The following is a 23,264-nucleotide window of genomic DNA, read 5'->3' as shown; positions in this document are numbered from 1 at the left end:
GAGCTGAAAGGAGCCTTATTAATTGTCTAGTCCAACTCTCTAATTTTACAGATGAATAAATAGAAGTAATTTTGTTGATATATGTGAATCACTCTTCTTCCCTCTAGTATTAAGAAAAATCCCAGGGACTATATAAATTGGGCAATGGAGCTTTGAATATATGTCTAGAGTTCTAAAAAGCTGTTAAATTACAGCTGGATAGCATTAGCAATGTACAGCATACTTTTAAAAATTATGAAATATGGCCAGCATTATTCTGCAATGAATCAGAGAGGTTTATCACGTTATTTGATTGAAATGGACATGCTGGCAACTTTACATCTTTAAAATAGGCAATCCAGTGCACTAAATTGATACTTATTAGACACTCACCCTTAATCCTGGTTCTCCAGATGCTCCAACACTACCCACTGGTCCAAGGTCTCCCTGAAGCATGGAATAAAAATGGTAAAGTACTAAATCATTGAAATGAACACATTATCTTATCATGATGGGCATACCATAAGGGAGAGAGGTAGAAGAAATTTGCCTCTTTAATTGGCTATCTTCCTTCTTTCCCTTTTCTTGAGATTTCTCATTAAATATTAGCCAGGCATAGTGATTTTGTGGAATTCAATGGATGGAAGAAGCCCTTGATGAATGAAAATTACCTTTGTACCTGGCTCTCCTTGTAGACCGGATTCTCCTTCAATGCCTGGAGGTCCCTAAAAATGGACATTTTGATGTATTATTTACAAAATAAATGTTAGCTTCTTTTTAATTACCACTACATTTCTTTGCCTAAGAGAATATGGTGTCTATAAGCTAGAAGATTCAAGAATACTCATGTAAAATATTTGCTTCTGCTAATAATGGAGGAGAGAAATATGAAAGGCAGTATCTTCAGAGTGCCTTTAGAGGCAGGGCAAAGATACTTTCCTCTTCTCTGAGGATTCTCTGATTGAGCGTACATCCCCAAAGTAATTCCCTGAAACCTTTAGGCACTGGTAGAATCTTATGAACAATTTTGTAGTGACCACTTTATAGAAGTAGCTAGTGATAAAGTGAGACTTGAGCCTAGAATCAAGATTTGAGTTCTAATCCAGCCTCTGACACTTACTGTGTGATTCTGGGCAAGTCATTTAACCTCTCTCTGCCTCAGTTTCCTTATTTATAAAATGGGACCTCTCAGTGTTTTCATGAAAACCAAATGAGATAATATTTATAAAAACACTTAGTGCACAATCCCTGGCACATAATAGATATTACTTCTTGCTTTCCTTTCCTTTTCTAGTCTTGAAGCAGGTGTGGATTTTTTTTTCAATTTCACTTATTTTTCAACTTTTTCCATTATATTTCTCTAAAGGAGATAGTTATAAAACCTGGAAGGGAAGCACTGAGTGAAGTTAGCTCTCAGGCTATGAAATAAGAGCATCATTTACTCTCTGTTCTATTACTTATTATAAGAGAAGCTTTTGGGAGTTTATACTTGTGATTTTACTGGTTTAAGGAGCATCCTGTAGAGGAAACTCTTTCATTGATATACATTGTTATGTGTAATCTTAAAAAGCTGCTGGGAGCACTGAGCAAAGAGTTGATATGCCTAGGGTAACACAGCCAGTCTGTATCAAAGACCAGACCTATATTCAGGTTCCCACAATCCCTCTCAAGAAGTGTTTAGAAGTAGTAGAAAATTAGCATCATCAAATAAAACTGCCCTTTTTTTTCTAGGTAAAGATTAAAAATTTTAAATTTCCCCCTTATGTTAAATTAAATATTCTTAAAATTATTATTATTAAAAAAGTACACAGTGTCTGGATTGTAGACTGTATGTCATATGTTCAATATATATTTACTTTTTCATATTTTTTTTAATGAGTGAAACTTACCTCTGGTCCCATCTCTCCAACAGGACCAGCATCACCTGGTTGTCCCCGTGCCCCCTACATTAAAAAAAAATGTAAAAATCTTGACTATCAGGCATTAAATTAGTTTAAATAAACACAGAATTATAAACAAAGACACAAATATGGAATATACCATTTGTTTAACCATCATATTCATCAGTATTGTTCTCCTATCCATTGGAATAGCATTGAAATTGAAATCAGGAAGACTGGACAGAGATCAAATCCCACTTCTGATACCTAACTATGTAATCTATCTGGGCCACAATTTTTGTATCTGTAAAATGTGGATGATAATACATGTACTATATTAATTATTCACAAAGTAGTTAATGGGATGAAATGAAATAAAGTATTAATAATATTTACAAACCCTAAAGTTTTATATACAAATGCAGGCATTTCATTATCCTTATTCTTTCATGATCTTTTTTAGACCAATGAGATACTAAATTTTCTTACAACCACTGCTAAGTGATTGGAAGGCTAATAGATTCAATGACATATTCCGTTTCACTAATGGTCATTTGCATGAATTTTACAAAGATTCAAATATGATCTTCTAAGAAAAAAGAAAAGCAAGCTATGCCCAATTAATTCTGTTTGGTGAACAGTCTTGGCTGGCATAGAATCAGACTGAATAATTTCTGTGCTCATTTTGTGGATTTAGTAATAGTATAATCACAGTATGGTATAATGAAATGCATACTGGGGCTTTTGGCAAAAGAAAAGTCTAGACTAAGCAGTATTTTTTGAAGTGAATGAATAATGAATAATTAATAATTAGCCTATTGTAATAACAATAAAATTGCCCACACCAATGGGATCTATTTGCTAAAATTGGGGAGAGTTGTGTGCTCAAACATCTTTATGGAATTTTTATAGATGAATGGATCCGTATTTAGAAACCACATCATGTTAGGTACTTCCCCAGGGATCTGTAGGGCTATTTATTCTGTCTGTGCTTTGCTGGAGTGGGAGAAGCCATAATAGTAGCCTGTTGCTCCAGGAAACTTTGCCTCACGGGAATTTCCCCAGCTTGTTTGGCAAAGAGCATCCTAGAGGCATGCTTGTACACATTTGTGCAAGCTGCAACAAGTGCCTTTCTTACATCTATATAGGGCCAGCTGTCCACACCAAGGATGCTCATAGCTATGGCAATATGGACTCTTGACAGAAAAAAGGAATTATTTCAGATTTCTGCTAGAGATTCAGAATGATGTTTATGTTTTAACATAAGTACACTTCCACAAGTAAACATATCTGCTTCCCAGAAAGCTCAGACTCTCTCTCAGTTTGGCAATGCTTGCTAAGTTTCTGTGATTAGAATCAAAATGTGTGAACCCATGCCCATTATCTGCCAAATAATGCTTTGCTAACCATACACCTGGCTTTATAACTTGAGTGGTCACTTTAGATACTCAGGTTCTAACAAGGATTTTCTGTCACATGATGCTGTCTAGCCATTTGAAAATATAGAATTTTTCAAAGTAACATTTCTTTGTTCAAAGAATCAGAACTTACCTTTCTAGTTACCATAGCTCCAGTGATATACTTTTAAAAAAATACTAAAATTTTTAAAATTTAAACTAAATTAAAATTTTAAACTTAAACTAAGACTATTTCAATAGTTTAGTATAATAGTAGTTAGAAAACTGGGCTTTGAACTAGGAAGATGTGAGTTCAAACACAGCCTCAGACATTTATTACCTATGTGACCCTAGCCAAGTTGATTAACTTTTGTTGGCATTAGCTTTCTCAATTGTTAAAGGGAGGTGGTTATAGCATCTATCTTCAATGGTTGTTGTGGAAACAAAATGATACATGTATAAAGCAGTTTGTAAATCTCAAAGTACTACACATATGCCAGTGAAGATGCTGATGATATGAACTATAGGCTTGTTTTAAGTACTCAAAAGTCAGAGTTGAAAGGAATGTTAGATTATCTCCTTTTATAGACAAGGAGAATTTATACTGACAGTTTCTTCCCTCTAGATCAGTGGTCCTCAAACTTTTTAAATAGGGAGCCAGTTCACTGTCCCTCAGACTGTTGGAGGGCCGGACTATAGTAAAAACAAAAACTCACATTCTGTCTCTACCCCTCAGCCCATTTGCCATAACCCAGCGGACTGCATAAACGTCCTCAGTGGGCAGCAGCTGGCCCATGGGCCACAGTTTGAGAACCCCTGCTCTAGATGAAAATTTCCCCTCTTTCCTTCTATATTCCCAGCACAATTTTTTCCTGCGTCTATCTTTTGCTCTCTTCATTCCCTACCTTATGTTATATTTATCTGTCCACATGTCTCCTCAGAAGAATATAAACTTCTTGAAGTCAGGGACTGGGTCAATGTTATCTTTGTATCTTCAATACTTTGATAAATAAGTTGGGTGCTTAAGAAATCTTTGCTAAGTGGAAGCAAATTTAGATTATTAGGAGAAAGGAGTGTTATTCTAATTCAAAATAATGTAAGGAATTAGAATTGGACTGGAGGTCCAAAAGTTTAAAAAAATAATAACCCATAATAATCAGATAAAATTGAATAATAACCTTTTTTTCCTTTCTCTCTTAGTCTCTCTCTCTTTCTCTCTTTTTCTGTTGTTTCTCTTCTATTTCTCTCTGTCTTTGTCTCTTGTTTCTTCTTAGTAGAAAATAAGCATTTTACTTAAAGAGGCTTATATAGTTGGAGCATGTTTAATAAATACATATGGGAGGAAATAACCTCAGAGTTCAGTAAAAATAACTATTTTACTGCTAGAATTTTTCCACATACTGTCACTCACTAAATGAATTATACAAAGGCTACCTATAAACCTTTGTGTCAACTGATGGATAAGATCAGCCCGGTGGCTTGAAAGATTGCATTATATCACAAACCTTAAAAGTACATTACAGTCAATTATATTTGACATGACTCACCAGAAGAATGATTTCATGGGCAATAAAGAACCAAATGTAAGAGAGTGGGCTTGACAAGGTCTTTCCCTTTCACAATCAGTTTTTCCATGGAACTCCCTCACATATATGAACTCATGATGTAATTCTTTGTGTTGATTTAAATGCATTCTTGACGTGTTTGTACCTTTGGGTCCGTCATCTGTAGGGTCTGACTTCAATGTGTGATCTTTTGTTATAGATTTGGCCACATAGAAGAGTGTGTGTGTGTGTGTGTGTGTGTGTGTGTGTGTGTGTGTGTGTGTGTGTGTGTGTGTGCACGTGCATGCACGCATGCATGCAATAATAATAGCAAGCCATTCAAAGTAAGAATTTTTTGTGATCTATTACAACAGACTTCTCTTTGTTTCAGCATTACCCTATCTACCATAGTAGTCTCAGAATAAGAATATCAGACACGGTTTTATTAAAAACAACGAGAAAAGCACTAAAATTTGTATTCATAATAAGACATTTATACAATATCATTAGCTTTTACTGTCTATGATAAAGGCTACTTTTAATTATAATTGGCTACAACAGACTGGGGTTCATGGTATATGAAATTTAAAGATTGTCCATCATTAGCAAATGTCTTTGATAAACTTACTGGTTCTCCAGGAGGTCCCTTGTCGCCCATGCTTCCAGGGGCTCCTTGTAAACCCTGAAAAAATAAAATATATTTGTAGAAAAATATTGTCTGAAATTGCTTCAAAAGATAATCTACGAATTAGATGATGACTCATTAAAAGATGAGATGTATTTAATGTACTTGCCTATTTTTAGTTTTAGAATTAGGTGTGAAAAAAGGTAGAGTTAGCTTAGCATATAGAGAGCATATATCAAAGCCTGGAAAACCTGGGTTCAAATCCTTCCCCTGCCATATATTGAATGTATAATCACTGGCAAGTCATTTTGAACTTAGTTACCTAGGCAAGTTTCTGAAGTCCATAAAATATGGAGAAAATGCTGACTCATATTAGTGGAAGGTGGTTCCTTTTGGGGGGAATTCTAATATCAATAAAATCATAGATCTCATGCTTATTCCTATCCCTACTGGGTATGAAGAGAAATAGCATAGACTGGTATCATGTAGATAATCCTTTTAGACCTTGTGAATGCTACAGATAATAGATCTGTCAAAGTGCTTATTCTTTTCTCTCTTTTTTATCTCTGATGAATCTCCCATGCATACAACTTACCAGTTACCTAGTGTGTCAAGCTAAATTACATTTTCTGTTCATGATTTTCCTTTTGAGTCAGGTCATGGGAAGAAGTGGAAGGACCATTTTGGTTTATGGAAAGATATATTTTTATTAGTCTTCTGAATAGTTCCTGGACACTTTGTAAAAGGCCCTCTATTCTAGGGGTTGGCAAACTACCACCTGTGGGTAAAATTCATACCACCACTTGTTTTTATATGGTTCTTTAAGCTAGTAATGAATTTTACAACTTAAAATACAATTTTGTATTTAAATTTGTATTTTAGAGAGAGGTTGTTTTAAAAAAACATAATTGCATTCTTAGCTTGTGGGACTATATAAAAACAGGTAGAGGATTGTCATTTGCTAAGCTTGGTATTAGGCCAACCTCTTAATTTCATGAATGAGAAAATTAGGGCTCAGAGAATTTAGATGACCAAGAATTTGGATTGACCAAGGTCACAGAGTATCCATGTGTCCAAAGTCACATAGTAAGTAGAAGAACTAGGACTAATTAGAAGTTTGGTTTTCTATCTTCCCAGTCAGTGCCCTTTCTCTAATACTAAGTTGCTTCCTTTTAAGGTAACTGAGTGGCACAGTGGATAGCATGCCTGGGCTGGGTTCAGGAAAACATGAGTTGAAATCCAGCCTCATATACTTGCTTGCTATATGACTCTAGGAAAGTCACTCAATTCTTTTTGCTTCTGTTTCCTCATTGATAAAATTAAGTCGGAGAAAAAAAGAGCAAATCATTCTAGCATCTTTACCAACAAAATACAAAAAAGGGTCACAAAGAGTTGGATATGACTAAAAACAACTAAACAATTATAGAAAAAGAGGATAGAATGTAGAAATAACTCATTTGTGACCAATTTCAATTTACTGAAAATTTTGGAATGTCTTTGCCTAGATTCTATCTCACTACAAAAGTCCCCAAGGTCAATGAAACATAATTGTCCTCAGAAGAAAATGGGGAGAGGTGAAAATTAGCTTCAATGATTGTTATACATTCAGGTTTATTAATTCTATCAAGTTACCATCTGATAAAAATCACTCGGCATTATAGGGTTTCAAAATGAGTCCTAAGCTTGGATCCAGGAGACTATGGTTTAAATCCTGGTGATGACATGAGCTGTTATTATCTCTGGAGGAATCATTTTACTGTTTAAAGATCAAAAACAGTATCTGAATCTCCATTTCTTTATTTGCAAAACCCTTAGGCTTATGATTTTATAAATATAGGGAAATTTTGGTATGAGAATTCTTTCTGTTCACACACAATGACAATTTCAGCCAATAGTCAATAAACATTTATGAAGTGCTTACTCTATGCCAGGTATTGTGCTAAGTGTAAGGGATACACAAAGAGGCAAAGATGATCTTGACCCTCAAGGTACTCACAATCCAATGGAGGAGACAATTTATAGGAATAATTGCTTGTGGCAGTAGGTGATTAAATCACTTGTCTAAGCTCACAGAATATTTGGATTTCTGACTCCAATATGGGCTCTCTATCAACAGTGCCTTCCTTGTCTGTGATATGGAGATATTCTTTACATATTATCTTGTATATTATTTAGCTCATTGATACATAGTATGTACTTAATACATTTTTTACTTGCCTCATATGATTGCTGTGAGGAGAGCATTGCAAATCTTAAATTTTATATATATATATATATATATATATAGACAGGGGGTGGGAGGGTGGGAGAAAGAGGGGGATAAAGGGAGAAAGAGGAAGATGAAGAAGGAAAATAGAGAAGAGAACAGAGAGACACACAGAGAGACATACATACAGAGATAGACAGAGATAGAGGCAAAAAGAAACCGAGAAAGAGAAAGGGAGAAGAAAGAGGAGTAGGAGCAGGAGGAGAAGAAGGAGAACAATAAGAAGAGAGGTCAAAATGGACCTAAGACCCCAACCCACAGTTAAGGGATGGGATTTCATACAAAACTCTTCCAGTTGTTTGATGAGATCAGAATCTAGATTGCAAGATGAAGGCAATAAGTGTGAAAAGCTTTTTATTTTCTGGGAGTTCAACTATAAAAAAGGACAAAGTTATAGGAGGATAGCTTGAGGACTTGGTAGGTAAGCTCAAAATGTAAGTATTAAAAGATTCCATTAGAAATAAATGTAAAATGGTTCTTCCAGCATCTATTACTTGGCTTAGGAGCCCAATGATTACTTTACTTTTGTCACAGTCTCATTTTGCTGAATGCAAATAAAGACAAGGAGTTTAAAGAAGTCTGATAATACTATAGGTTAGAAGCCAAATTCAGAAAGAGATTCCAATAAGAGAATATTCATTAAGATTAGAAGTCAACCTCATTGTCAAAGGGGGGAATCAACTTTGGAGTCAGTGTACCAAATAACTAGAAGCTACAGAAAAAAAAAATAAACAAACAATTAAACAGAAGAAATCTGATAAAGCATGTCAAGCTTTGTGAAGCAGTATTTTATTGATAGCTTCAGTTTAAAACACACATGTACACACACATACATAAATACATACATATGCACTCAAGGACTATTCCTTCTTTCTCTGACAGTGACCAGTATCTCCAGTAGACTGGGTTTTTGCCTTTGCCTGAAATGATTGTGTTTCTCCTATGGGAAGCCACCAGCAGGGGACAGCAGAGACTCCCAGAGACAAAACAGCTGGAGTATGACAGCAGTAACAGCCTTTACCCCAGCTTACACTGGGAGCCCCTCTTGCAGGGATATTTTTCTTGAGGGATGTTTATATCAAAGCTTTTCTATTTCCTTTCTACTCTTTTCACCTTTTTATTCCTCAGATTTAAGAATATACAAAATGTCATCAGTTATTTAAAATAATGCCTTTGAGTATTTTTCTTTTTTATGGAAAAGTAAACCAATTATTTCATGAAACTCATTTATCACATGCATATGGTGCTTTCTCCATCAGGGTCAACGTCTCCAGGCTTTCCTGCTTCTCCCTGGGGAGAATGATGTAATTTTTAAAGAACAGTCCAACATACAGGGAAATATCTGTCCCTTGTATCAAATAAGAACTTAAAAAAAATCCAAACCTACATGTCAAGGGACTAGAAAATACACAAGATGAACCTAAAAGAAACAGAGTAATAGACAGGAACCCCAAATCCCCAAAGTTTTAGCTCTGCCCTTTGGGGTCTGACCTTTGGACAAGCCATTTTACTTCTTTGAGTCCATTTCTTGATTTTTTAAAGAAAAGAACTAGAGTAGATGATCTCCAAGATCTCTTCTAGCACTAACATATCATACTATGCAATTTTAAAGAAATTCAGTGTCTTCTTTGAAGCATTTCTATGACATCTACATTTGTAGGGGAAAACCTGTGTTTGTTGTAGGAAGAAGTTGGAAAAAGCTGGATTTTTAGGCAATGGAAGACTCAAAGTATTTAACCGGCTCTCATTGATGATATTGCCAATCCCTCAAACAATGATGATTTCTACTGACTTGCACATTCTGTAATACTTTTTTCTATATTTTCCCATGTGCTTGCTACAAGGTGTTTACTCAATGAGTAGATAAACTTATTCTCTTTCTCCTGACATTCAGAAGATACCAGTAGAACACATAGCTGTTCATTTGCAATTCTTTTCTCTTGCTGTGTCTACTCTACTTTATTTGATTACCTACTATTCTGATGACATCATCCTCTAGATTTTCTTTGAGGTTCCTTATTGGTTAGGTATTAAGAAGAACAAATTATCACTTGGTTTTAGGGAAAAGGGTCACCCCCAAAATCTCATTCTTTTAGCCTCTAGGTAATTGTAATATCCTATCTATGGGAGAAGTATCCTGGAACTGGTAAGTTTATCCGCTGATAAAAATGAATATGTTTGCTAACTCTAATATTTCTCTCCCATTTTGTCCTAGTACTGGATTGTGCTTCTTCCTAAAGTCTTTGTGAAGATAGGGTACTCCAAATATCTAAGTGCTAGCTTGTCCTCACTCCATGGTTGGAAGGAGGAGTGGAGAACCTGGGTAGTAAATAAATTCTGTTATCCAGAATTGACAGTGAATGAATTATTCTGGTAACAGGGTAGATGCTCTAAATGATAATGATAACAATAAATATCTGCATTCAAAGAGTATTTCAAAGTTTGTAAAGCATTTTACATATGTTAAGTCATTCTATCTATCTATCTATCTATCTATCTGATGATTAGCTTTCAAAGATGGGAAAAAACACAATGAAATAGCTTCAACACTAAGATTATTCTAACTATTCTCTGTTTCAATGTTAGGTTTGAGGGGTTTTTTGCCCTTAAAATTGTGAACCATAATGTAATTTACTCCCATTAAAATCTTCCTTTGGATAGTCTGAGTCAGAGGTGAAGACAGTGAGTATGAGAAAATGGAGTTCTCTCTCTCTCTCTCTCTCTCTCTCTCTCTCATCAGGGCAGTCTTTCTAATAGAAAAACAGGTCATATCATATTTCTGGGTATATAACAGGGAGAGATAAATGCATCAGCTTCCTGTATGTTCAGTTAGGATGTCCCTCAAGCTAATTTTACTTATATAGAGTGTAGTATAAAGGTAAAATATATCCATATTTATAAATGTAACCAAAATAGTTAGTATACTGCCTGGTACCATTAAGGGAATAAGAAACATTTAGTGACAATGGTCACTGTCATTATGATACGGTATATTGGACATAGTGGGTATTTAATAAACATTTATTTAAATTGGTAAAACATGAAAGTGCTGAATGGAGAGTTTTGTTGAAAGGATCAGAAGTAAAAAAAAATATTATATTTATCTTTGATTTTTAACTAGTCTCTTCTCTGAAGATCCACTAAAGTACAGAAAACAACTTTTTTTTGGTAGTACACCCTAATTTTCCTAAATAAATTTATTCAACAGGAATTGGAGCTGGCCTTGTGATTTCAAAATCTTATAACAATTGAATTTTTCTGGCCCTCTTTACCTCCCAATTTTTATATTGTAGGTTCACTTTCCCCCTTCTTTCTTATATCCATCATTCTGCCAACTTCTTGGCCCATTTAGTTTCTTTAATCCCTCTTCTTCTTAGTACCAAATCTTTAGTATGTTAATCAAGAATTTAATATACATACATATATATATATATACACACACAAACACATACATACACAAATATACATATATACATGTACATATATGTGTGTGTATTAACAATTATTTGAAAAAATATTCTTTTTAACTTTAAAGGACTAATATAGTTTCCCTTGGGAATTCTATCACTATACTTCAAGTGTTAAAAATATTTATTAGAAACCTACTTCACAGCTAAACATTGTGTTAGGGGCTCAGAGAGATATAATTAGTTAATCAACTTGTATTACCAAGCACCTACTATGTACCCGGCTCTGTGCTTACCATTGTACGTACAAAGAAAGATAAAAGATATCCCCTGTTCTCAACCAGATCACAGTTTAAAGGTAAGAGATATTATATGGATAATACTGACTATCCATCCAATGCTCAGATAATCTTTGCTATCACAGAGACTGTAGTTTAATAAGGGATATAATTCATTTATAGTTGTAATACAAACAATATTTAATAAAAACAGAAATGAAGTGCATGTAAAGTAAGGTTTGGGGGTAGAATTTTTTATTGATGGGAAAAATCAGGAAAAAAAATTTCTGGAGGAAGTGATATTTGAGCTGTGCATGAAAGTCCATGAAGGATATTGATATGCAGAGAGGCCAGGCAAAGGGAAGTGGGAAGAAATGAGGTGTGGAAGAAGGAATGAAAAATAAGCAATCCATTCTATCAGAGTTTAAAGTATGTAGAAGGGAATAAATTAAGAAAATACTGGAAAGGCAAGGTGGTGACAGATGGTAGAGGGTCTTAACTACTAGGTTAAGGAGTCTGGACTTTGAGTTTATTGAATAAGGTTAGGGAAAATATATACCTTTAAAAATTTAGAAGCAGATAGAGTACCCCAGAGAAAAAGTGCTGGGCCTGATTCAGGAAAATAAGTTAGAAACTGGCTTCCTACTGACTAGATGTGTGATCTTGAACAAGTCAATTAACCTCTGTTTGCTTCTTTTTCCTCTGCAAAATGGGGATAATAATAGAATCTATCCCACTCACATCCAAGATTGCTATGAGGATCAAATGAAAACATTTTAAAATAGTTTCACTACCCGAAAATTACTATAGAAATATTAGCTGTTATAATTTATAAAACAACTCAGGATAATTATGAAATATAATAATGACCATCTCCACTTTATAGATAAGTATACTCTTACCCAAAGAAGATAACTTGCCCAAAATAAGCATGAAGTTAAAAGGAAGAAGACTTAGAAAATTTTATCTTAGTTCTTAATACATACATGTGTATTAATATATATACATATCAATACATATACATATATTTATAAATATGCATATTATACATGCATGTAATAGATAAACACAAAGCATAATCTATTACCAATTATAATTATATATCAACAATTATAATACTATATTAACAACATAACATATACATATAACAAATTATAAAATATATTATATGTAATACATGTACTAATTTATAACAATGCTACATGCATATAAGTACATGCCGAAATACATGTATTTAATATACACAAGTGTATATTATGTAAATTATGTAAATACCCATATATAGGCATTTATAAATATTTATTTATATAACTGTTATGTAAAAATAATATTATGTTGTTATATGCAAAATATAGATATATGTATTACATACATATGTACATATACCCATGTAAATATATGTCTATGCATATATATTTCTCTATATAGATATATGTGTTTTATGTCTGATGTAAAGATAGCTGATATTTACATAGTATTTTAACATTTTCTTTTCTTTTTTTTTTTTAATTTTCAATTGTATTTTATTTTCCAAATAAATGTAAAAATACTTTTCAACATTCTTTTTTTAATACTTTGTGTTCCAGCTTTTTCTTCCTCCCTCCCTTACTTCCCCTTTCCCCAAGACAGGAAGGAACCTGACATAGGTTAAATATGTGCAATTCTTTTAAACATAATACTCTCACTTTTTCTTTTTCTTCCTTCCTTCCTTCCTTGGCTGAGGCAATTGGGGCTAAGTGACTTGCCCAAGTTCACACAGATAGGAAGAGTTAAGTGTCTGAGGCCAGATTTGAACACAGGTCCTCCTGACTTCAGGGTTGGTGCTTTATCCACTGTGCCACCTAGCTGCCCCTACTCTCACATTTTCAAAGCCTTTTAAAGACATCTCATTTGGTTCTCATAACTATCCTTTGAGGTTGGAACTATAGATATTACTGTATTATCCTCATTTTGCAGGTGAGGGAACTGAGGCTCAGAGAAGCCAAGGACTTGCCTATGGTCACAAAGCTACTAATTGTCAGAAAAAGGATTAGACCCAAGTCGTTTTTTTTTTTTTGTTTTTTTTTTTGTTTTTTTTTTTACTTTTCTGTCTCTCTGACTCTGTCTCTCCCAAGTCTTCTTGATTGTAAGTCTCCCCTCTCCATCTGCCATAAGATTTTATTAGGAGTTGACTTAGTACTGATTTTTCATTACTTACTGGTTTACCTTGAGCACCTCTCTCTCCTGGGTTTCCAGCATTACCCTAGATGAGAGAAAAAGAAAAAGCTAGGGTAGATAATAAATAATCAAGAAAGGCAATTTAAATTTGAATATTCATGTTTGATCTGAAATATGTTGATGACTTACGATAAGTCCATGAAGACCTTTTTTCCCCTGATCGCCTTTTTCTCCCTAACAAAGAATTGATATCAAATAATTTCAATATAAATGTAGTTTAGTGCTCATAGATGTATCTCTTGTGCATGTCTGTATACACACACACACACACACACACACACACACACACACACACACACAAACATACATATAACACAACAAAGTATCTAACTCTGTAGTGAAAAGGATTATAGTTATATTTTGGTTTTGGTTTTGATGTATATGCATTGGGAGAAAATTTTATTGATATTATTTATCCTGTTAACTTAGAGAGAATTCAGAATTCAGTTCTGTATTCCAGATGTTACCTGTCTTTGTTGGGTAGGTGGACAGAATTATATAGAAATTAAATGAATATACAATGAGGAAATAAACCATTACCTTACTACCTTGTATTCCTTGTTCTCCTGGGAGACCATCTAGACCTCTAGGTCCCTAAAAATAAAAATAAAATACAAAGGTGTAAGAAAATATAAATGAAAACAAAATATTTGTAACAACACATATGAAAATTTGTTATTTATTGTTATTGTTGCTTTTTTTTTAAATTGTAGAAACTGAGGACTCTTTAAGCTAAAAAAAAATAAATCTACCTCCTCTATTTTCCCCATTCCCTCACCCAATAAATTGTAACTCAGAATATGGTTATCTACAAAGTCATAATAACTGATGATGATATGGCACGTTAAGGTTTTCAAAGTGCTTTACAAATACAATTTCATTTTCACCCCACAACTCTGGAAGGTAGGTATTATTATGACCTGCATTTTACAAATGATGAGCCTAAGGCTGAGAGAGATTAAGTAATTAGCTCCATGTCACATAATATATTTGAAAATATTTGAGGCTAGGATTGAACTCAGGATCACAGATTTACTTACTGTTACCTAACTCCCTCACAAAATATTTTTTGAAATTTCATCTTATAAATACAATTGCTGTTCAATATTCTGTTGTCTAAAGAATGGATAGTTCATCAATTTTCTAAAGAAGACTTTTTTCTTATCTCATTTTTTTCCAGCATGGGGTAAATTATTGATTCAGTAAATAAAACCAGCATAGCTCTGATTGGTCCAGGTTCACTACTCATTCTATTTATTATGACTCTATTTCTCTATTGTCTTTATATTTTCATGGTTTCTCATATCATGCCATAGAATGATAAATTCCCTGATACATTTGGTTTCTTGGAATAGGGAAAACTTTTAGTTAATGAATGCTCATATTTATAGCGATTGAAAATGTTGAATTTGGAAGTGACTAACAAAGTTAAGAATCTCTATTTAGTATAGTGAGATCTTGAGAAAGAGAGAAAATTACTTTGGCTCTATGAGGCTTCAGAAATATACATTTTTAAATAATATGGCTGGAATCCATATTACGTAATAAAAATGACAAAAACATTTACCAAGACCATAGTACTTAGCACTTCTACTGAAATTATTTCTCTGATTAAGACACTTGATATTCCAACGTTACTTACCCTTCGTCCCTTTGGACCCTGTAGCCCAGGTAGTCCTCTTGTACCTACATGACCCTGAGTAGGAGCACATAAGAATATGAGAATGTAGAATTTTCAATTAAAAATGACCTTGGAAATTATGTAGTTCAGCACTGAGATTTTACAGAAGAGGAAATGGGGGCCCTAAGAAGTAAAGAAACTTGGCAAAAATCATGCCAGTTGTTAGGGACAGAAGTAATGTTAGAATCCAGACCTTTTAATTCGCATTTCAATGATTTTTAATATCACCCCATGATGGAAGTAGTAGATGATTTTTAAAAAATGAGAAGGGATTGTGAATTTTTTAATCACAACTTAAAAATAATCAGGGGACTATAGGCCAGGAACAGAATATACTTAATAAAGATGGATAAAAATATGTTTTCGCATAGACTTGAAAATAAAATCAGAAGAACTTTTAAGGAAAGGAAAGGAATGAAGCATTTATTAAGCTTTTACAATGTATCAGTCACTGTGCTAAGGGCTGGGGGATATAGATATACACACATGTAGGTGTATCAGTAACACATATGATATACATATATGCATTAAGTATAGATAGAAGTATATGTATATATAAATGCACATATATATACACATATAACACACAGATCCCTCTATATATCCTCCAAAATAACTGAAAAAAATCAGAAAAAATCTATTTGAAAGTAAATATAGCCACTTTTAGAGAAAGTTAAATTAATATTGATTAGATTTGTCTTTGTATTCTCAATGTCTAGCATAGTTCTTTGCAAGTACAAGGTACTTAAGACTGCTTGTTGAATGAATGGATTTATTATTAAGCCAATTAAAATTCATTATCAGTACTAGTCACTTCAAATGGAAGACACAATTGGAAAACCAAATTTAGCCAGAGATAGCATTAGGAATTGGTCAGCTTAAACTAGACTTAGGTTGAATGAAATCTCAGAGCATCTTAAACTTGAGACTATTTGTGTTTATGTATACAAATAAATGTTGAACACATAATACTTGCAAAAGAGACTAGCTTTAAGTATGATAAGTAGAATCCCCAATAGAAATAATGAATTAGTAGTGATGCTCTGGGAATTTGAAAGCTCAGATTCATTTGACTCAATGAATATTTAGTCTTTTCAGCTCTAGATCCATAACTTTATATTCAAATGCACATCTGACATATTTTTTGTAAGCAGCTACGCTAAAAAAATTTGTTCTTGCAAAACTTGTAGAAGTTACAAATGGTACACTTTTAAACTTTTGAAATGAAATGAAATTTTAAATATTTATTTTTGAAGCAAATATTTACTTTCTTTTAAATTATTTATAAATGAACATTTGTTGCAAACAAAGACCCACCCCATTTCCCATGAAATGTTTCTATGTTTTGAGAATATGTTTATATTTTGGATAGAAATAATAAATGTTCTTTTTTACTTACAGGTAGTCCAAGAGGACCTATGGGTCCTGGATCTCCAGGAGGTCCAGGATATCCCTATAATTTAAATAAAAAACATAAAAAGTATTACAAAATCTTCAAATTCAGTTGCTTAACATTGAAGACAAATTATATCACAAAACTATCCCTATCAATCAAACGACAATTTAACAAAGCTTCTTTGTCCTTCCAATGGGAAGAATGCCCTGGTTATTGTCTGTGGAAATAAGATTGACATTTTTATAGAGAAACAGGCAAGAATGTGCTGGATGTAGTTTCTAAGAGATGACTATTAAATTTTTAGTGAAAATGTTTATATCTTGGAAATTGTACAAATCAAGATGATATATTGTTTTATTGATTATTTAATCTTAAGAAAGTGATGAAGAAAATATTAATAATGACAAATTTATAAGTATGTCATGGGTACATTTCATCTCATCTCCCTCTGCACCTAAAAGGTTAAACATTTACCAACAGCACAATACTGGGAACCTCTTTTTGTTATTATGTATTCCATAGTACATGTATCATCTTGTTCTATAGTTTTTAGTCATGACTAGAAAAACACTTCATTGACACCATATTCTGAAAACTCAAAGAAGGTCTAAACAATACTAAAAATATGAACATGAATGTGTTCCTAAAGAAAGGAATTGAAATTATGATAGTAACATAGATTTATTAAGTCTCTCAGGATGTGGCTGGTTCTTGTAGCTTATCTTTTAGGTTTAATATATTTGCTTAACTGAGAAAAGCTAAATATATTTAAGAACAACTGGATCCATTTTTAATAATCAAGGAGTTAAAATAAAAGTGAAGCCCTTAAGGAATGATTGTCAGAAACTAAAATATGCATTATTGGAAGCATCAAGAGTTGATTTTTGATAAATCAAAATCTCACAGGAGATTTTGGAAGCAAGAAAAGAATCAGAAATTGGAAAAAATAATGTTCTTTTTTTTATCTTACTTTGAAATCACACTATGATCTTGAAAAATATCACCTATATATAAAGAATCTTGATTATTCCTATCTAGTATGGGTAAGAAGAGTGCAAGTTAAATATAGGCTCTTCTAAATATCAGTAGAAACCATACAAGGCAGATTTCAGTTCAAAATGAAGGGAAAAAAATGCTTGTAACAATGATATCTCTCCAAAGATGGAATAGGCCATTTTGGGAGGTAGTATGTTTTTTATCATAAGTTTCTGGGATGAGCTTAGATGACCATTTAAAAGGGATTCTGGAGGGAATTTTTTTTTTTTTTTCGGATATGGGTTGAACTACATAACTTCTCAGGGTTCTTATGATTCTGCGAGAATTGCAGAAGAATTTTCTACCCCACATTGTGGTAATTTTATAAAATAGATCCCCCCTGTAGTTTGCACATAATAAAAAAAATTCTTCAAAATTACAAGCAATAGCAGAACAATAATTAATATTTTCTTATATTTTAACTACTCTTTGTTGCTATCATTCTTTACCCAAAATTTTAAGTCCTTTGCTCACATTTGATGATGCCATCTGCCACATATTTTCTATAATTCTATATGCTAGGCTGTGAATTCCCTGAATTCCATAAATGGGAAAGATTGCTAATATAAATAGGTTATAAAATGATTTTTCGTCCTTTTTTCAATTCCAGACCAGATCATGTGCTTCTGAAGTGACTTTATTATATTGGCTCTTAGGAAGTAAATGCTTTTCATGTCACTGCTTGCTTACCATAATTCCTTTTTCTCCAGGTGGGCCCACTGGGCCTGGGCTCCCACGTTCTCCCTTTTTAAAAAGAAAAGCAAAGAAGAATATTTAGGTATTTTACTTAAACTTATAGCAATGTACCTTTATCTATAATACTGTTCAATCCCCCAGTTTTTAAAATCTATGGGTATTTTTTTTTCAAAGTTCTACCCTAAGAATTTTGGGACACACATATAAAGTTTGAAAAAGGAAGTCACTTTTTGAATAGTAAAAACATCTTGAAATTTCTTTTTCAGAGACAGGATATGAAAACTCTTGGTGATTTGAGACAAATGCAATCAGTAAAACATTTTTAACTTTGTGCTTTCTGCTGGAGATACAAAGAAAGGCAAAAGAGAATCCCTGGCTTCAGTTGGCTTATAGTCAGATAGGGGGAAGACAGCATATTAACATATAAAAGGCTGAAAAGCAGCTGGGAGGAGGATTTTTGGGGGATGGTAAGTTAAGGAGAGCCATGATAGAAAAGTCAAAATGAGTGCAGTCTAGTGGGAAATAAAGATATGGTTGATCTGGACAATCTAAATTGAGCTTTGGGTAGGAGGAAGGGAGAGGCCTCAGGGCAAAGGGGTCTTTTGTGGTGTGGGTTCCAGGGATGAAGTGTTCTTAGGTAATGTACATGTAAATGGGATAAAAATATCCATATATCATATAAGGAAGGGCCTTATAAGGAAAGAATTCTAAAGGTCTGATAGTACATGGAAAAATATGAGGGTCAAGTTTTATTTTACCTTGCAAATGTTTACTAACTAACTAATTCTTGCACAGAAGTTTCTTCCTTTATCTTGTTCACTTGTTAGGGTACAGAATACATTGTTGGAATTAGGAACAATTCTAATTAAGACTGACCATAAACTAGAGTAACAATTTTGTCTACTTAAGTAGGAAATGTTAATTTCTATTAATATTATTTGAGTTTCAGTAGAAATTGGATTATAGACATGTTTAGGTAAATTATAGAGAAGAAACATCACAGCTTTTTATATTTTTTCAAAATATTTATATTTGTACTGATCTTTATTACTCATTAAATGTATCTCAATCAATAAATAAAATAGCCAACTAATATTTTCTGGCCAAATATGATACGTTTAACATTCAAATAAAACAAGAGAGATATGAGAGAGAGAGAGAGAGAGAGAAGAGAGAGAGAGAGAGAGGACAGAGAGAGAGAGAGAGAGAGAGAGAGAGAGAGAGAGAGAGAGAGAGAGAGAGATGACAGATACAATAGAGATGACAGAGACAGAGAGAGAGAAAAAGGGAGGAGAGAGAGAGAGATAGACACGCACACAGATAGGCAGAAGAAAAAGGGGAGTGAAGGGAAGGAGATCCCCTTTTTATTTTTTTTCCTCCAATTCTTCTATATCTACCCCTTCATCTCCTTGCCTAGATTATTGTCCACACCCAGACTTCAAGAGTGGATATACTCTAGGATTTAATGTCTTAGAATTTCTTTCCTTATACTTTGTCTCATGTTGATCACATCCAGCTCCCATGTTTCATCTCTATGCAGATGAGTCTAAATCTCTATATCCATTCTTGGTTTCTGTTCTGAAGGCCACTTTCATTCCCTTTTAGTCATTTTAAAATGGATGTCCTTTAGTCATCTCAAACTCAACACAGGCAAAACAGAACTCAATTTCTTCACTCCCACTTCCAAATGGATCCCTCTTTTCAACTCTGTGATCTTTATTAAAGATGCCATCATTTCTCCAGTCACTCAGATTTATAATTTTGGAGACAACTTTGATTCCTCTCTCTCTCTCTTGTCCCTCATATCCAACCACTTGCCAATACTGTCAATTCTATACTCATAATCTTTCTCTTTTTACTCTCTAGGTTTGTTCATCTTAATTCTTCTAGATTGTTATAATAGTCTTTTAATTGATATTTATCTATTAGTTTTCTACCTCTCCAGTCCATTTCTCACATAGCTGCCAATTTACTAATACCAAAACACAAGCCTTACTATGTAATTCATCCAATCAAGAAACTCCAGTGGATCCCTATTGCTCTAGGATTAATTATAAACTGCTCTGTTTGAGATTTGAAACCTTAACAACCTGGTTTCCCTCTATCTTCCCATGCTTCTTGTGTATAATTAGCCTGCATGCATTCTGCCTGTTTGCTGTTTGTTCTATATGTCTTATTTTGTTCTCATGCCTCCTTCAAAAAAAAAAAACCAATCCCTATCCTGATTCCTCTGGTTGTTGGTATACTTCTAGAAATTACTTTATATCTACTGTCTGTATATTTTGCATTTATTTTAGGGCATGTACTATTATTTCTCTTCAATAGAATGTAATATGCTTGAAGGGAGGAACTTTTTTTGAGTCTTTGAAAATCTCCAATTCCTGACATGTAGCATGGGCTTAATAAATAGTTAATGAATAAATGAATACTATTTTAGACAGAGAATGGGAAGGGAAGATATAATAGATGTATTAGATATATTTTTGTTCTTAAAACAGCCTGAAGATAGATATCCTTTCCTCATGGAACTTATGACTTGGTTGGGAAGGCAAAAATTATATAGATGAATTACAAATTTTATTAGTAGTACTATAATTATCATCATCATTATCATCAATAAAATAATGAGTTGAAATTAATAACTTGAAATTTATATTATGTTCCACATCTTTCAAAGGGTTTTATTAATCTTATTTCACTTGTGAAATAACGTTAAGTTCTATGTCACTGACCATAAATACCACAGGAATTTAGAAAAGGAGAAATAAATATTTTATGAAATCCAGTGGAGTTTAGCTGGCATCAAGTGGGGTCTTGAAGCAGATTTAGGTAGAAAGAAGAAAAGAATATGTTACAAATAGAGGGACAGTTGAACTCAAATACATAAAAGCAAAAATACGTTTGGAAGATGGAGGCAATTTCAAGGAGTAGAGGATGTTACTGCTGGTAATTTTTGAAAGCTGTACTAGACATTGCAGGACTTCTGAGAGGCAAATGCTTTGGTTTTCTAAAATTAGAAGAGAATGGAATCTGTAGATCAGAGGTCAGAGTTTGACTATGATTCCTGACAAAATTCTAGGACCAATTATTAAAGGGACACAGTGAGCAGTTATAAAGAAAATGATGATCCCAAAGAATTCGCATGGTTTAATCAAGAACACATCTTGCCACAATGACCACATTTTTTTCACAGGGTTTGTGTTACTGAACTAGTATAATGGGGAAATTCTGTGAGAAATAATTTACCCATATTTTAGAGAAAATTTGAGAAAGTCTCTCATGCAATTCTTTTTGGGAAAGATGGATGATATTGATATTAGATAAATGTTAGTAAAGTGGTAACAGTTGAACAACTGGATCTATAAAATAGTCATTAACTGTTCAATGTCATTTTGGAATTAGGTCTTTGAGGAACACCTTCTTGAACTCTGCTTGATTATGTAGCTTACTATTTTATCAGACTCCAATAAAGCTATAGATGACTTGTTTATCAAATTGGTAAAAGATCAAAAACTAAGAGAGATAGTTAACATATTATGGATGGCTATTACACCGAGTCAGATTTTTTAAAAATCTTGACAAGTTAGGACAACGGAGTGCATCAAATAGAACTATAATAATCTTAGACTTAGAAGAAGCCCGGTGTGGTGGAAGAGCATTGAACTTGAAACACTGTGCTTGAAGTAATGATATCTTAAACAGGTCACAAAGTCTCTGGGCATGATTTCCTCACAGAAATTAAATGAGTTTGACTACATGACTTTTGAGGCTGCTTCTAAGTCTCAATATCTGAGTCCATGATAGTTATGTTCTCTGTTTTTGATCAGAAATCATCTGAAATATTATGATTAGTCCTTGGTAGCACATTTTAGTAAGGACATTGATAAACTGGGGATTCAGGGCAAGGAAATAAAAATGATGAAGGCTCTTGTGGTTCTACTATATAAAATCTGGTTGAAAAAACTAGAGATGTTTATCTTGAAGAGTCCTGCAGATGTGTTTATGTTAGAGGGTGTCAGGGAAAATAACACAGCATTTATTTTAAAATATTAGATGAAATTTAATGTAAAGTGGGATTCAAATCTGGCCCTAGACTCTGGGAAAATCATGTAACCATGTTAGCCTCAGTTTCTTCATCTGTAAAATGAGCTGGAGAAGAAATGGCAAACCACTCTAATACCTTTGCCAAGAAAACTCCCAATGAGATCATGAATAAATTAGTTGCCTCAGGAGGAAGAAGGCTCTCATCTTTTCAGTAGATGTCTTCCAGCACAGAGTGGATGAATATTTATTAAGTATCTTAATTAATTTTCATCTATGTGTTGAATTCAATGACCACTGAGATTTCTTTTAATTCCGTTCTTCCGTTTGTGTGTTTATAAGTATGGGAGAGTAGGTGAGCACATTTTGAGTCTAACTGGAAAAAAATGCTAATATACAGAGACTGGAGAGCTTTAGGACCTAAGTAGAAGAGAAAGAATTAGTGTATCTATATTAAGGAACAACTCTGGATTCTTGAGTGGCAGTATAATAGCCATACCATGAAAAAAACCTTATTATTGGAAGGGTCCTTAAATACTATCTTGTCCAAACTCTACTTGAAGTACAAATGACCTTATCATGATAAAAGCAGTATTTTAGCAAGATTAATCCATCAAGTATTGGCAGTATGATTTTTAAACTTAACAATAAAATTTAACTTAATTCAATTCTATATTCATTAGTTACCTACTATATTTCAGGTACTAGGCTACCGACACAAAGATAACTACTTTTCCAGTTTCTGTCCTAAAGGAACTAATATTCTATGGAGGGAAAGATGAATATCAATGAACAATTAGAATATATATATAAAGAAATCTT

General features: G+C 33.3%; 1 protein-coding gene across 2 annotated transcripts in view; it reads right to left on the bottom strand.

Annotated features, from left to right (window-relative positions):
- Positions 1–23,264, bottom strand: part of COL24A1 (collagen type XXIV alpha 1 chain) — a 345,626-nt gene that overhangs the window by 111,782 nt on the left and 210,580 nt on the right. For both annotated transcript variants that reach the window (XM_074266340.1, XM_074266341.1), the window contains 10 exons: positions 18,396–18,449; positions 16,674–16,727; positions 15,236–15,289; positions 14,134–14,187; positions 13,723–13,767; positions 13,574–13,618; positions 5,429–5,482; positions 1,869–1,922; positions 651–704; positions 373–426 (listed from right to left, as the gene is read on the bottom strand). In XM_074266340.1, the coding sequence (XP_074122441.1) occupies positions 373–426; positions 651–704; positions 1,869–1,922; positions 5,429–5,482; positions 13,574–13,618; positions 13,723–13,767; positions 14,134–14,187; positions 15,236–15,289; positions 16,674–16,727; positions 18,396–18,449 (522 nt within the window). The remainder of the gene's footprint in view (positions 1–372; positions 427–650; positions 705–1,868; positions 1,923–5,428; positions 5,483–13,573; positions 13,619–13,722; positions 13,768–14,133; positions 14,188–15,235; positions 15,290–16,673; positions 16,728–18,395; positions 18,450–23,264) is intronic.

The sequence above is a fragment of the Sminthopsis crassicaudata genome, chromosome 4 (assembly GCF_048593235.1).
Source record: "Sminthopsis crassicaudata isolate SCR6 chromosome 4, ASM4859323v1, whole genome shotgun sequence".
Taxonomy (NCBI): Eukaryota; Metazoa; Chordata; class Mammalia; order Dasyuromorphia; family Dasyuridae; genus Sminthopsis; species Sminthopsis crassicaudata.
Note: the sequence above shows the minus strand (reverse complement) of the source record. Positions and strands in the feature narration are given on the sequence as shown.